This window comes from Mandrillus leucophaeus, unplaced genomic scaffold, assembly GCF_000951045.1.
Source record: "Mandrillus leucophaeus isolate KB7577 unplaced genomic scaffold, Mleu.le_1.0 Scaffold738, whole genome shotgun sequence".
Lineage (NCBI taxonomy): Eukaryota > Metazoa > Chordata > Mammalia > Primates > Cercopithecidae > Mandrillus > Mandrillus leucophaeus.
The window spans coordinates 1294801-1309978 of NW_012108008.1; the positions used below are offsets into that span (position 1 = coordinate 1294801).

At 38.3% G+C, this 15178-nt stretch overlaps 1 protein-coding gene across 2 annotated transcripts in view; it reads right to left on the reverse strand.

Annotated features, from left to right (window-relative positions):
• The window catches only part of IMPG1 (interphotoreceptor matrix proteoglycan 1), a 145078-nt gene that overhangs the window by 91558 nt on the left and 38342 nt on the right, over positions 1-15178 (reverse strand). For both annotated transcript variants that reach the window (XM_011965840.1, XM_011965839.1), the window contains 5 exons: positions 14112-14278; positions 13806-13834; positions 5008-5072; positions 1935-2038; positions 177-317 (listed from right to left, as the gene is read on the reverse strand). In XM_011965840.1, the coding sequence (XP_011821230.1) occupies positions 177-317; positions 1935-2038; positions 5008-5072; positions 13806-13834; positions 14112-14278 (506 nt within the window). The remainder of the gene's footprint in view (positions 1-176; positions 318-1934; positions 2039-5007; positions 5073-13805; positions 13835-14111; positions 14279-15178) is intronic.

A 15178-nucleotide genomic window follows, 5' to 3' on the forward strand; every position in this document is an offset into this window, starting at 1 on the left:
TGGAGATCCATTTGTTCTGACATGTTAGGACCCATTGTAATTTTGGTTTTCTTTTAAATGGTTGAACATGAATGACATGAGAAGCTGGAACTATTCGCCATAAGGGTTTATGTCCTATCGGCTCCCACCTCTCAGTCACAGCTTGGGGTGTGGTTGTACCGGCCGGGTCTACTCACCTGAAGTTGGGACTTTCCTGCTAACTCCTGGTAATATGGTGACTGAGAGTCAGCGAGCTCTGCCTTGAACCTCTGGTTTATCAGAGAGATGCTGAGCTCCACCCTCTGCTCCTCAGACACAGCGAGTTCTGTTTCTCTTTCCTGAGTTTAAAAAAAAAAAAAAAAAAAAGAACTCTGTTAACCTAAACTACAAATAAATGGTTATTTTAGATAATATATGTTGATACTGTCTTAAGAAGTGGATTATGAAGGCTTAAGTGTTTTGCAATCAAAATCCTTTTAACTAGCACTTAGAGAAGAGACTGGACTGGTTTAATGAGAATATTTGTTCTTAAATTTCACATTGAAACTAGTTAGAAAGTACTATCAAGCCAAGAGAAAGTTTGAAATTTCTCTCAGAAGGAATGATGTATTTGGGCCACCTTTGGAAGCAGGTGGCTAAGAACGGAGGCACAGTTCTGAGGATCTGGATTCGGCTCCATCACTAAGGGCCAAGGGGACATCCTTCTTGCCTGTTGGTCTGGAAACCAGCAGGGGTCTCTCATTGCTCTGAATTCATATGGGTTTCCAGGGCACAGAGCAAGCCCAGAACTGGTTCAAACTTGGGTTTGACAGAGTTTTCAACCTTGGATTCCCAGAAGATACTAAGGTCTGTTAGTTTTCTTAAAAAAGTAAAAAATATATCTGCAGAAAGTTGAATATCTCCGGTTACGTACATTGTCTCTTATAGTGAAATTAGAGTTACTGAAGCTGAAAGAAGAGAACGGTCAATGGAAATTGCCCTGAAGGACAGAGCTCAACTGGATAAATGGTAGCAGATGTATTTCCTCCTCATTTCTTGTCACAAACTCCCCTCTGCCATGGGCGTGGACAATATTGCAGCCTCTTTAGTAGGACACAAGGAGGAGGTGGATCCACGTTTAAAAGACCTCTGATGTTTGTTTAAAAGATTTTCATTCATTCAAAAAACACACATTGAGCATCTGTATGGGTGTAGCATGGTGCTAGGATCAATGGGACACTAAAAAGTCTGACATGCAGTATTCTTTGGAAGCTTACCATTTTGTCAGGCAAATTTGAAATTTCATGGAACATTTAAATGAATGTGAAATGAAATATTCTGGGGATATTTAATCAGAGAGAGTAACTTATATTAGCTTTTGAAGATGGGACATAAGGGTTGTGAGAAAACAGAAGATGACAGATGAGTCATCTCATCTGTCAGAGTGGTGGCCAGTGCTCCTCTTTGCCTTAGGACACTGTGTGCACTGTGTTCTGTGTTTATTTTTCTCCAGTTTTACACATAGGATTTTGATCATTTTGATATCTATTTGACCTATTCATCCTGGACATGACTGAGAACAAAACCTTCACTCTTACTGTCAACATAGAATTATACTTCAGTGGCGAAAGAGCTTCATGATTGATTGATTCATTCATTCTAACACTTGGTAAGCACCAATACATTTAAGTTTTGTTAGGTGCTGGGGCAAAAAGGCCCCGCACTCCATAGCTTATAATTAAATTGTTTCTTGTAACTCTTCCCCCTTTCTTCTAGGTCTCAATCTATGTTTCCCCTCTCAGTACCTAAGAAGAAGTCAGAATAAAGAATAGAACAAAGTCACTGACTCTTAACCGAGTGACAAAAATACAGCACTAATATTATTGAATGGATGGTTTATCCATTCTCTTTTCCTGTTTTGCTAAGGAACAAAAACAGGCACATGAAGAGCTAGATCGACTCTAGGAACTTCTTACTGTTGTAGGCATCTTGGTGTCGTTGAGTGCATTATCGAGAATTTCATTGAGGAGGGTGTCATCAGGAGTGACAGGGAAAGGCCCAAGTGAGACGCTGGCAACATCTGTGAAAATTTTAAAAATTAAGGACACAAAAATGAGAACAGAGGAGTTTAAATTAGAATGATGTCAAAATTCAATATGCTTTTTTATCATTCTGAAATTTACAGATGTTAGATGCCTTCTGAAGTCATCTTTTTAAGATCACATAAATACGTTCTTGAAAAAATATGACTCATACTCTGTTCTAAATTCTTAATTCTTTCTATTAAAGACCCAAGTTTGGTGCTCCCCTGTATGTGTTATAGTTAAATGCTTTTGCTAGATGAGACCTGATTTTTTCTTTTTGATACTACAAAGGACGCATAGGCAGATGTTTACCTTGAATTTGCTCTTCTGAGAGTTTTCTTAGAATACTACCCAAGTCTTTAAAATGTAGATTGCTTTAGCAATCATTGAGGCATAATATTTTAATCAGAAAATCCAAGAGATGAAAGAACATTAAGATGCTATGAATTTCACTTTTAGAACAGATCACCACAAACCATTTCAAATATGTGGCAAATGTTTTGATATTTTTAAAGATCTTCATAGAGTGCAAGTCTAGGTTCTATTCAAGCAAAGAAAAAAGCATTATTGTAATACAAATGCATTTCTATTTTGTAATAAATTACTATTTAAAAAATGCTCAGATAAAATAGTGTTATTGTTAATTGGTTTATATTTAGCCAGAAACAGCTTTCCATTTCAACCTTAATTAGGCAAAAACATAGAATGCCTTAGTTTATTCTTGTGTTTTAGAAAACAGGATATCCTGAAAAATGATTCGATCTTTCCTTACTCCCTGAAGAGCATGTGGTACCTGGGAATTGGCAGTCACAAGTAGTCACTTGTCACTGTGAGGCTCTGTGAAATAATTGCACTGGGTGTGAAATTGTGCTTCCCAGTGGGGGCATGAGAGCGGGTATCAGAATCATCTAGGCAAAATAGATTTTTGGCTAATAAAGTACATACCCTGTGGCATATCAGAACCTCAAAGGATGTGGTCCCTGGCATCTTCCCCTTCTGCCCTCATTGAAGAATCCTGCTGTGAGCAATTGGGATGGATGTGTTCTGTGCTCTGGACTTCACCAGACTATTGCCAATGTAAGGCGTCTTCAAACTTTGTAATTCTATGAATAATTGGTTTATGCTACAATTTTTGTTACAATAAGAAAGTGCTTAGCTAGTACCCTAGAAGAACAAATTTTTATTTGGCTATCCTTCCATTTTATTACCTTGAAAATATAAATTATTCACATAATTACAACTAAAAACAATTATTAGGTAGCCTGGGTTTACCTTCGAATGCATTCAGCCTCTTTTGGAGGTTTCTCACTCTTCCTTCACACCTAGGCACCTAGTAATATTTCCCAATCAAAATCTAATCTTGACTGCTCTGTGTGTGTACTTCAACCTCAGGTGTCCAGAAGTACTGGGTAAATAATTCTAAAACATTTGTTGCTAGAACTCAAATATATGGTGGTGATATATCACATTATATAATATCAGTTGTCCACTGGTCCCTCAAAGTTTTTATTTAAAAGAATGAAAAATAGTTTATAAGAAAGAGGTCATTTTAACTTATTGTAACTTATCTTACTAAATCTAATCTTGTTATTACAAAAGTTTCCATCGGCTAAAGTATACTAACTACAAATTTAAAGTAGAAATACAAATTTCAATTCTCTTATTAATTTTGATTGTTTTCCCATTTAAAATGAAGTCAGTACAAAACTTCTTTTTACATGTTTGTATGCTCCTCCTCTAAATAATACCTTTTTGAATAAGACTTGATATTAGGTGTCACAGGTCAAATCTGAGCTGTTTATAAGTGGGAATTAACCATGCAGTTCTTCTTTTTATTGTTAAAAATGCATTTTACTGCTAACTATTTTATAATTAAAATTCAACTAGGCTTGTCCTATTATTATCTACAAGTCAGTCTAGAAATGATAAATCAGCTGAACTTAGGAGAAAACTGAAATATAGGCACAGCAGATTACTCTGAATGTCAGTAAAGAAAGAAATGGGAAACTAATATTGTCATTTATTTACAAATATCTATTTTCTCAATTTCTACATTTTAAGTTATCAAAAATTAATTTCTTAAAATCTTATTCACATTACTAAAAATCAAATGAACTGGGGAATACAATGCCCAGAGAATAGTTTTATTGTATATATTTAAAAGTATTCTTAGATTATATGGGAAAGTGGGAAGACTGCAATAGAAATATACATGAAAGAGAAATTTCAAACATCTAATATACACAGGAGAAATGATTTTCCTCTGCCTTTTGGCAAACTCTAGAATAAATAGTAATATTCAATATTGATAAGTGTTGTAATGAGACAGGCTCTTGTCTTTTCTGCCAGTGGGATATTTAAATTGTAACAAAATTTCTGGAAAACAAATTTGGCAAAATTTATTAAAAGCCTTAAAATCCATAGTGTTTGATTTAGTAACCTATTTTTAGAAATTAGTGATTTGACAGAGATTTATGTTTAAATATCTTAATTAAAACACTATTTGTAATGTCAGTTACAATGATGCAATGGTTAAGTTGATGACATCTGTATGGATACAATAGAATGTTGCAAATCATTAAAATGATAATTTTGAAGAAATTTTAGTGGAACTATAAAATATCCTTTACATCGGGTTAAGTGGAAAAAATGACACAAACTCTAAGTAAAAACGGTCTCAGTAACATGTGTATATAATAGAAGAAAGAAGGCAGAAAATAGTAAATGTTCATGATGGTTGCTTCCAAACTGTAAGATATTGAGTGGTTTGGTTTTACCTTTATTCTTTTCTGTATTTTCTGAGTTTTCTACAATAAATTTAAATTATTTTACAAGGTTAGAAATATAAGCTAGCTTTGAGAAAATACATTTTAAACATTATCTTCAATTAGAAATTATTTTATAAATAACATGCTACATGATTTGAATGAAAGTTTAGAAGCAAAGAAATTAGATCTAAGCTTACCTGTTGAAACCACAATGGTTTCACTAGGCTCTCCCAATGTCTTCTCTGTAGATACTTCATCTTTTCTATTAGTGCAACAGAAAAGAAAGAAGAGGTGGTGAAAGAGAACTTGATGACAGTAGAGAATATACATTTAAATTTCTTATACTGAGTAGACCTAAAAGTTATAGGAAAACCATACTTTAAAACTGGATTTACCTGGTTTTAAATTACAGAAGTAATTTTTGAATATATTTTCATTGAGGAAAAATGCAAAAAACTCTCCAAAATGATTATGTTTGGCTCCAGTGTTTTCCACTGGAGTGGTTTTGTGTGGTACTGGGGTTCTGTGGTAGGCAAAGCTGGTCTTTGGGGCCTAATGTTATAGTTCCATTGCACTTACACTGTGTTCTTGACATCAGAGATAATTGATGACATGATCTGTGACTGAAATATTCTTGTTAAAATCTCAGACCGTCAAGCCTGCATATTCAGAGTCATTAAGCTTATCTAATAAAGTAACTCTTGTGGTTAAATAATGGGAAAGAGGTAGATTTCTGGGAAATACAGGTTTACTAAATCTGTATTCTGGGCACAGCCATTGCCTGTAATGGTAAGTAGCCAGGAAGTTGATGGTAGGTTCTCAGTGCCATGGAATGATGGTGTGGAAGAGATTCTAGGAGCAGATCCAAGGTCATGGTGTTACAGCTATTTGTGTATAATGTTGGCCCATTCTAACAAGCTTTACTTAGAAAGGAGTAGTGGTGAGAGAGCCAGGTGGGACGGGGTCCCCCACAAAACTCCAACCAGCCTGCCCAATGGGATAGAGCCTTGGGAAGTTTGCACAGTTTGCAGCCAGGAGGAGCCTGGTCCCTTCTCTTCCTGTGTGGAACCTGAGATTCAAGCTGCATGCGGGAAGCACTCTAGCAGGGACTCTGGGCTAGCAAGAGTCCCTGTTTTCCCCCTTTTCTTCCTTTCCACCCAGTAAAACCCTGCTTTACTCACCCTTCAAACCATCTGAGAGCCTAAATTGTCATGGCTGTGGGAGGGACAAGGACCTTGTCTTTAGCTAAACTAAGGATAAGTCCTGCAACATTTTTGGCACCCAATGTGGGGCTCGAGAAGCAGTGAGTGAAATGGGGACTCAAAACCTCTCATTGTTGCTTCTAAGCCTTTTCATCCTTAGATTTCTGAGGGTGGGGGAAACCATGCCCCCATACCCCATCGCTCCTGGGCATTTTCATGGCCCTTTCCTTCCTTTCTCGGGGTTGAAAAGGAGCAGTGAGCAGCATCTCCCCACTGCTCTCCCCTCCCTGCTGGGGCTGGGACAGATGGTCTAAGGGTCCTACACAGCTGGCTGGCTTGTTCCCAGCCATGTGTCACTGCAGCAGCCTTCTGCTTCCCCGGCCAAGGGGTCCAGCTCCGTGGGACAGTAATTAAACTTCTTCCTTGGTGGAGGAACTCTTGCATAAGAATAAGAGTTTCTTCTCGAGGCATTTTTAAACGTTTTTCTTTTCTTTACTCTTCCCCACCCCTTCTGCAGTTAACCTTTAAAGTTCTTATTTCCCTTTACCAGGCCAGACCTCCACCCCCAACAACTATCACTGTATTCTCTGCAAAGTTTTGGTTGTGAAATCAAGCCTCCATCGTGTTATACATCTTGAGGGCATGGCTTGTAATTCCAGTGGCAAGACTTTGTTTAGTAATCCTGCCTTAGGGGATGAGCCCTTTCTGGTTTGATATTTGAATGTTTTTCTAAATCAGTCTCTTAAATGACTGGTGTTTCTTCTGCCTGTCTGTGTATGTACTGTGTGTAATGTCTGTCAAAGAGCTCTAATTAATTTGGCCTAAAGAAAGACAAGCACTTGGATCTAACTTTTTTTAAGGAAAGTTAAAAGCTGTGGTACCTTTCAGTGCATGTGACTTTAATCTTTAAGAAATAAAAACAACCATAAAGATTATTGGTAAAATGAAGGTGTCATTAAAATGTAAATAGGTGAACTAAACTATGCAGGTCAGATGCAAGGTTTGCTAAGTGTTTTGAGGTTATAAACTGCTTTTTGGGTTTTGAGAACTGTCTTGTTGGCTTCATAATAGGTAAGGCCTGGGGACATATGGAACTAATTACACTCTTATCTAAAAAGGCAAACCTCTGCTGCAGTTAGCACACAATTAAAGTAACTTACCAGGTTTTATCTTAAAGTTAAAAATTATTGGGAGTTAACAATATAACATGTAATTGAAACTACTGAAAACAGATTTACATGCAAGGGGTGTAAGAACAGTAAAATGTGTTTTTATAGTAAAAGGTTATAAGAAGGCATGGAAATGTAAACTTTGGCCTAGGGTTAAAGGATTGTATTAAATTAGATGGAAAAAGGCTGAAGGTTCAAAGAAGTGCTGGAAGAATTGTGGAAATTACTCTTTCAGAAGAGTTTCTTTGTGTGAACATATTGACTAAATTCAAACAAAAGGTATTATGTGGTTTTTCCTGTAAATTGAGCATTGAGATAAAACCATAACAAAATTTTCTTCAGGCCCTAATCTGCTCTTTGGCAAAATTTGTAAAGAGTTATAAAAGGTTTTTGCTTCTTTAAGATTTCTGAGTTGTCATTTTGGCACAATAAATAATTTATGGCAATCTGGAATTACATTTCATAATATCAAGTGCTTTAAACATATTTAAAAGGCTACCCAAAATCAAACTTCAGTTTCAAAATTGTTCTTCTTGACACCTGGCTTTTTGGATAGTCTGGAGAGCCCCTGGAATGTCCAGAAAAGAGGTAAACAGGATTATTTGACATATTTAGGTACGTGGGATTGTCAAAATGATGTTCAATCTTCTTTAGGTCATATCTGGGTAAATAATGCTGATCTATGTTCCAAAATTCTGTGGGATTTTGAAAATTTTAATGTCTAAAAGTATGCTATCAATCATAATTAAGGTTGTTATGTTAACTTATTGTAAACCACGGAGATAACCAAATTTGTCAATTGTTTCTATCTGTAACTATGCTGGACATTTTGCTATTCACAGACAGTTGCTGTCCTGTTTTTATCCTTTTCAAAAGATGTTTCATAATAAGCTGTAGGACTTTAACAGGTGCTCTCAAATACAGACTTCTGATAACTTTGGAGATTGTAACATTGAAATAAGGGAAAATGTACAGGACTCATGAGGAGCTGAAATGCTTAAGAATATCAAGCCAAACCAGAGTTAACTAAATGGACTGAACTCAGAAAGCTGAAGCAACCTTTTGACTTTTTCTTGGAATATTGCTGATCCTTGTTTTATTTTTCAGAGTCAAGGAAACTTATTTTGAACTATTTATAGCCTTTAAAAATTAAGTAATGTATACTCCTGGGATAAAAATTTGGAGCATGTTTGTTTCTCTCTGCCTGGTTCCTTTAGAATTTGGAAACTATCTGTGAGTATTCTTAACTTATGGCATTATAGTTGTTTGCATCAGTGCAATAAGAATCCATTTTTCTTTTGTAACAAGACACAATTGGAAAAATTGGGTATTTTATCAAGGCTTTGACTGAAAGTGTATGCCTCCCTTTAAGGAGTCCATCTTGACTTACAGAACCAATAAAAGCTTCCCAGTGGGGAAACTGGCCTCATACCCTGTAGAGGGTCCTTGACCTATGGTCAGTAAAGAATGTCACTTTCTAACAGGTCCAGGAGCTCCAAGTTTATCTTAGGACCTTAAGAGGAGGGATCACCCAACTCACAAGCATTTGAGGATACAACCATAGCTGGGATCAGCATTTAAAGGTCTCACCTGAGATTCCTTGTGGAACAGACGTCCACCAAAACCAATCCAAAAGGCTTATGGAGAAATAATTATTATTGCTGCACTTTATGTAAATAATTAGGCCAAGTATAAAACCAAAGTCTATTTGCAAACAACTCAGTCCTATTATGATTTCGTTTTTAACAAAAATGAGGACTGGAGAGAGAGAAACTATGTTTCAAAACTTATACATTTGTCATTAAATTCTAAACTCATTAGTTGTTTTTAAGTTTTTGCCTATATTTTAGACTAACCCTGCTTCTTCTGTGAACCAACCAGCAATCTCTAGCTGCAACTCAGAAAGAACAAGAGGGATGGGTAATGTAGAAATCTGGATCAATTTCTAGTTCTGAGCAATTATCCTGCAAATCCTGCCAGGTGATGGAATAAATAGGGAATAAATAGAGTGCCCATCACACAGAGGTTTCCTTTTTGGGGAAGTAGGACCAAGGGAAGTAACCAAAGCCAAGCACCATGCACCCAAATTCTAGCAAGCATAACTATAGCTACTAGTTATCTTGGTGTGTCACAAGACATCCTTTTCTCTTCCTTGTTGGAGGACTCAATTCCACAGTTTCACCTTAGCATTCAGCTTATGATAACGAGTCCATGGAACCCCCCGAGACATATTTTTGTCCCAAACTCAATTCCAAACTTCAGGTAAAAGCCCTAGGAAGGAAAACTGGATCTGAGGGATCCAGAGGCAAATGACAACAGAGGTTAAAAGGCACAGCACAGGTGAACATGGCTGATTCCTGCTGATTTAGCCAACCCCAAGCCTCCTGTTTTGTGGATAAAGGCCACATTAATATCTGTGGTATAAATGAGGTCTAGGGAATTCCAAGGCTACTGACGGTAGCAGGGATAGAGACATAGGTGAGAGCAGATCATTTCCATGCTCTAAGGCCCTCCCTGCTTGATGGGTGCAAGCTGTTTTGGCATTCATGGTGGGAACTGACAAGGTCACCGGGATTTGGGGATGCAAGGATGGAAGAGGGAAAGAGGACACTCTTCATTCTCTCCCTCATGTACCCTGGGCATATGTTAGGAAGAGAAGGAAACCAGAGATGCCTGCTCCCCTCTTTCTAGATGTGTAGCCATTCATCTTCAGTCTGCATCCCTTTCAAATGCATCCCGAACTCCTGGGACTCCTTTTAAAAAATGCCTTATTTTTCCTTTCTCATCCTCTGTTCCCTCTTCACTGATACATAATTGTGTCTTCATACTACGCTCCCCTCAGATGCATCCTCCAGACTGGAAAGAGTTAATTTCCCAAACCTTAAACTGGTTGTCTTAGGATTGGGCTCAGGGGAAAGGAAGCCAGAAGCCCAACATGCTGGCAAAAAAGGCCATCAGACTCCAGACAGTCATGCAACCAGAGCCTCAGACAATGACCCCTTCTGCTGGGAATCCTTAAATAGGCCTCTGAGTGAGCTCTGACTGCTGCTTCCCCAAAACAACAGCCCCTGTCAGCAGGAAGCGGTTTTGTCTTTGTCTTTATTCTTAATCCAGTGGTTAGACGTACTTCTTTAGAGTGGGGAAATGAGAGCCAAGTGGGGAGGGGGTCCCCGGAAAAATTCCAACCAGCCTGCCCCCTGGGGTAGAGCCTCTGGAAGTTCATGCCATTTACAGCAAGGAGGAGCCTGGCCCCTCCTCTTTCTGTGTGGAACCTGGGATTCAAGCTGTGGGTGGGAAGCAGTCTAGCTAGGCCAGTGTCCCTGTTTCCCCCTTTTCTTCCTTTCCACCCAATAAAACCCTGCCTTACTCAGCCTTCAAACCATCCACAAGCCTAAATTTTCATGGCTGTGGGATAGACAAAGACCCCATTTTTAGCTGAACTAGGGAAAAGTCCTGTAACAATGGTAGTAATATCTTCTGAAACTCACCGAAAGGTTTGTTACTATAAGCTATTAGGTCCAAAGCGTTGTGTCTGCATTAGTATAATATAGCAGCATTTGACCGATATATTTGATCTAATTTTCTGTGGCTCATGATGATGGGAAGGCCAAGGGGAATGGCTAGGTGTTCTGGTGTTTTACAGTACAGTTATCTAGAATTAGTCATAGCCGATAGTATCACCTACATATTTCTGCCACACACAATTCTACCATATTGTTAATGTGTAATATACAAAATTAACAGATGTTAATCTGTTACATCAGAACAGATGTTAACTGTAAACATCGATGACTACAGTTGTGCACACAGGCCAGATAAAAATTTAGCCTCTATAGTGGAATTTGAAATCAGCTATTCTTGTTATTTTTTTCTGGTATTATACTACGTACTTAATAAATGGTTTTTATGGAGACCATATTTAACAACTCTCATTATATCAAACATTATAGCACTCATAGCCTAGACGATTTGTTTTTTACTTTAGAGATCTTTGTTTATAGTAAGATCTCCTTCCTCTTAATATCACTCTCATCTCCTTCTGTGTCTTGCTGTTAAAAAAAAAAAAAAAAAAACCCAAAATAATAGCTGGTAAAATGCTGGCTATCACATTAGTTACAAGTCAACAGTCCATTTTGTGCAGGACCCTGTGATGATGTTTTCTTGCCCTTTACTAAAAGATGTGATTCTGCCATTAAACTGGCAATCTACACCATCACCAAGGATCTGTAATTTGGGAAGCTGAGCTACTCAGTTCTTCCACTGGCTTTATTTCAAAGTCATTTGAAATTGGCCGACTTACGGGTTAGTCAGGCGAGAACATTTTGTTTTGTCTTCTTAGAAAGGATGATAAGAAAAGATAATTTCTTTCCTTTTCTTTCTTTCTTTCTTTGTTGAAAACAACTTGGTAACCATAGCTAATGTGAAATGTTTGTTTCATGTTCCTTTCTTTCTCTCCAGCAATGCTGGCAGGTACAGGAATAGATGAAATGCTTCTATTTCCTTTTCTTTCTGGCTTGGGTAATTGTTCCTTATAGTTTTTAATGGTTCTCTGTCGAGATTTGGTACATTCTGTTGATTTTTTTTTTCTTATGGGTGCACCCTGAGTTGCCTTCTTTTTCTTTTTTTAAAAGTGGAAGCATCAGTAAAGTATTATCCTATATTTAAATGAGAAGAATCAACATGTCTGTGTTTTGTGAACAAAGGTAATACTGTAGTATTAAGATTTTCCTTAGTCACATTATTTCTCCTGGCAATCTCTTTTTAAAATCTGTAAAAGAGTGGCTTGATAGACATAATTGATTAACAAAATATATGAGGATTTTGCTCAGTTTTGTACAGTAGGTGGGAAAGTATGAAACAGTTCCTGCCCTTGAGCAGTTTATACTCCTACAGGAAAACTGGAGAAAGCAAGGGAGTGTTCAATAAAAATATAAGTGCCAAAAAGAGTACAAAGTTCAAAGCAGGAAGAGATTGCTGTAAACTCAAATAGTCCGTTAAGACATCCTGCTGAGGCGGGATTCCACCTGGAGCCTGAACGAGAGTAGAATTTTGATAGATGGAGTGGAAAAGGCAGATTCTTCCAAGCAAGAGGGAAAGGTTAGGGTCAGAATCCGAATGAATAGGGTGTGGTCGATATGCAGTGAGGAAGAGGCATGGTGGCAGCTGTGGAATCATGGATAATAATAATGGGAGGCCAAGTTGGAAAGGTTAGGAGGTGAAAGGTCTGGATTAGTTAGTTCGGCTTCTGCCTCAGTGAAGGTTCTAGCAAGAAGCAGATGACTCACTCATAGTGGGGTAATTTGTGCAAAGTTCAATAAAGGGATTATTTATGAAGTTGTGTGAAGAGTATAAGAGCAACCACAAGGGAGAGCACAGTACCCCACAGGTTCAGTAACAGTGCGGTGCTAAAACTATCCTTGGGGCCAGAAGGGATGAGAGGAGACCAGGAGCCAGCCACAGAGAAGGCCCTCTGGAAAGAACGGCCTGGCAGGAACTGAGCTGAAGCTGACAAAGGCCAATAGGCCTTAAAGACTCTGCAGGTGTGTGTGTACATTTTCTGCCAGCATTCTCTTCTCTCTCTGATTTCTTCCTCCTCACTGGCTGGCCGTAACCAGAAGCCAGAGGCAAGGGATGCCAGTGATGCAGTTCTTACCACTCAGTCTCCTGCACACGGAGATGGGTTGGAGAAGGTCGGGGGTGGACATTCAGAATGGCAAGGGGAAGATGTAGGAATCTTTTGAAAGCCATTGAACAGGGCTCGATGTAATAAAAGGAATATTTCAGACTTATGAATCTAGTAGCAATTATGCAAGTTAAGGAGAAGAAGAGGTTAGAGGCAAGGAAATCTGTCAGGGAGATCAGATTAGACATTTTTCACAGAGTATATTAATAAGGTCCTAGACTAGGTTAGTGGCAAAGGGAATAGAAACAAAAGGGATAAATATGAAAGGCATTGTAAAGTACTGTCAGTAATTCGTATGGCCAAATTTGTGTCTCTCTTTGTAGTATTATCTTCAGATTTAGACTTCTAAATGCCATAAAATGTATGTAATTTGTGAGTTTAGAGTTTGACAACAACGTCTCTCTTCTTTAATCATTTAATCTAATGTAGTTTTCCTTTTCTCTTTATTTTGTTTTTTGATTTTCTTATTTGATATTCAGTTCTTGTTGAGGATATAACTTAGAGCGTTAGTAATTTAGTTTGAGAGATATTAACACTTTACAGAATACCAAGTGAGAGTTCAAAATTCAAGTTGTTCTTTGATTGTATTAAATATTTTCTTGATGTAACTAATAGTTTACCATAAATTCTAAAAATCAAACTATTTTAATTTCTCCATTTCTTATAAGTGAAGGTGCGCATTAGATACATATCACATAGTGATTAATTCATTTTGTCTGCAAACAATGCAAACATCTATCTAAATCTATAAGGTCTATTTATTTTTGTCTTATGTACTGATTTATCTTCAGTACATTATATGCAGGAATTGTCTGTCAGAATAATCTACGCAGATCTTAGCGGCTGACATAAAATCCTACAGGTAGAATAGCTTAGTTTCACTCCGTTGTACTATCTTTTTAAAGTCAAGAGCACACACACACTCTATATTGGGTACTTGCCTCTCAGGGAAACTTCTCTGTTTTATTCTCTGCAAAAAGATAAAGATAAAAAGTAATTTTACCAGGAGATAATGCCAACTGAAGAGCTAAAGTCTATTTTCATTCCCTTCTCCCTTAAACTACACTTCAACCTGACTGTACCATATTATTTTGCAAGAATAAAATTTCTATTGGCCTAATCAGATACCTCCAAGCACTTCTTCAACTAACTATTATGCTGTGGAAACCAATTCAAAAGGCCTAGGGGCTGGAGCCTGGGAACTATTGGTGCAGTGTTCCAAATAACCGTGTGGTGTTTGGGCTCACCTGCTGGAGAAGATCCAGGTGCTCCTGGGAATTGCTGAAGTTTTGTCCAATGTCAAAGAGGCAGAAGGTCTCCTGCTGGCAGAAGCTGACCCAGTCCTGATATTCCCCTGTGTCAGGGATGCGATCCAGAAAGATCCGATATGCTTCCCATACTGCTTCCTGACACACTGTAATACAGAGTCATTAGGGGTGGAAAATGGCCATGCCCTAAGAGACTCCCCATACCCAATCCCAAGCAAAGTCTAATAACATGGAAAATTATTTCATGGCTTATGTTGACACACAAATTTACAGTCTCTAAAAGTTAATTCATTTAACAAATATTTATTGAGTACTTACTATATGCTGTGGAGAAAAAGGAAAACAAGAAAATAGGGAATATTGTGTGTGTGTGTGTGCGTGTGTGCCTGTGTGTGCGCGCGCGTGTGTGTGTAAAACTGCAGTTTAAAATAGAGTGGTTGAGGAAGACCTCACTATAAAGGTGACTTTTGAGCCATTTGGGAAAAGTAAAGTCTCCCAGTTTATGGAGTGCTAGGGGCATTGAAGGAGCAGGGAGGATGTCGCTGTGGCCAGAGCAAGGTTGAGAGTAACAGAGGATGAAGATAGAAAGATGTGGCGAGGGCCAGGTCTGGTGGCTCATGCCTGTAATCCCAGCACTTTGGGAGGCTGAGGCGAGCAGACCACCTGAGGTCAAGAGTTCGAGACCAGCCTCAACATGGAGAAAGCCCATCTCTACTAAAAATACAAAATTAGCCAGGCATGTTGGTGCGTGCCTGTAATCCTAGCTACTCAGGAGGCTGAGGCAGGAGAATTGCTTGAACCTGGGAAGCGGAGGTTGCGGTGAGCCGAGATCACGCCATTGCACTCCAGCCTGGGCAACAAGAATGAAATTCCGTCTCAAAAAAAAAGAAAGATGTGACGAGGTGAACACAGATTGTGTAGGGTTTCGCGGACCAGCAGTCTCCAAACTGAAGTACAGGGCCCCTGGCTGTCCTTGAACACTTTCCAAGTGATGAGCAGGCACACACATTTAAAGAGAATCAATTTCCGGCTCTCCATTTTCCTGT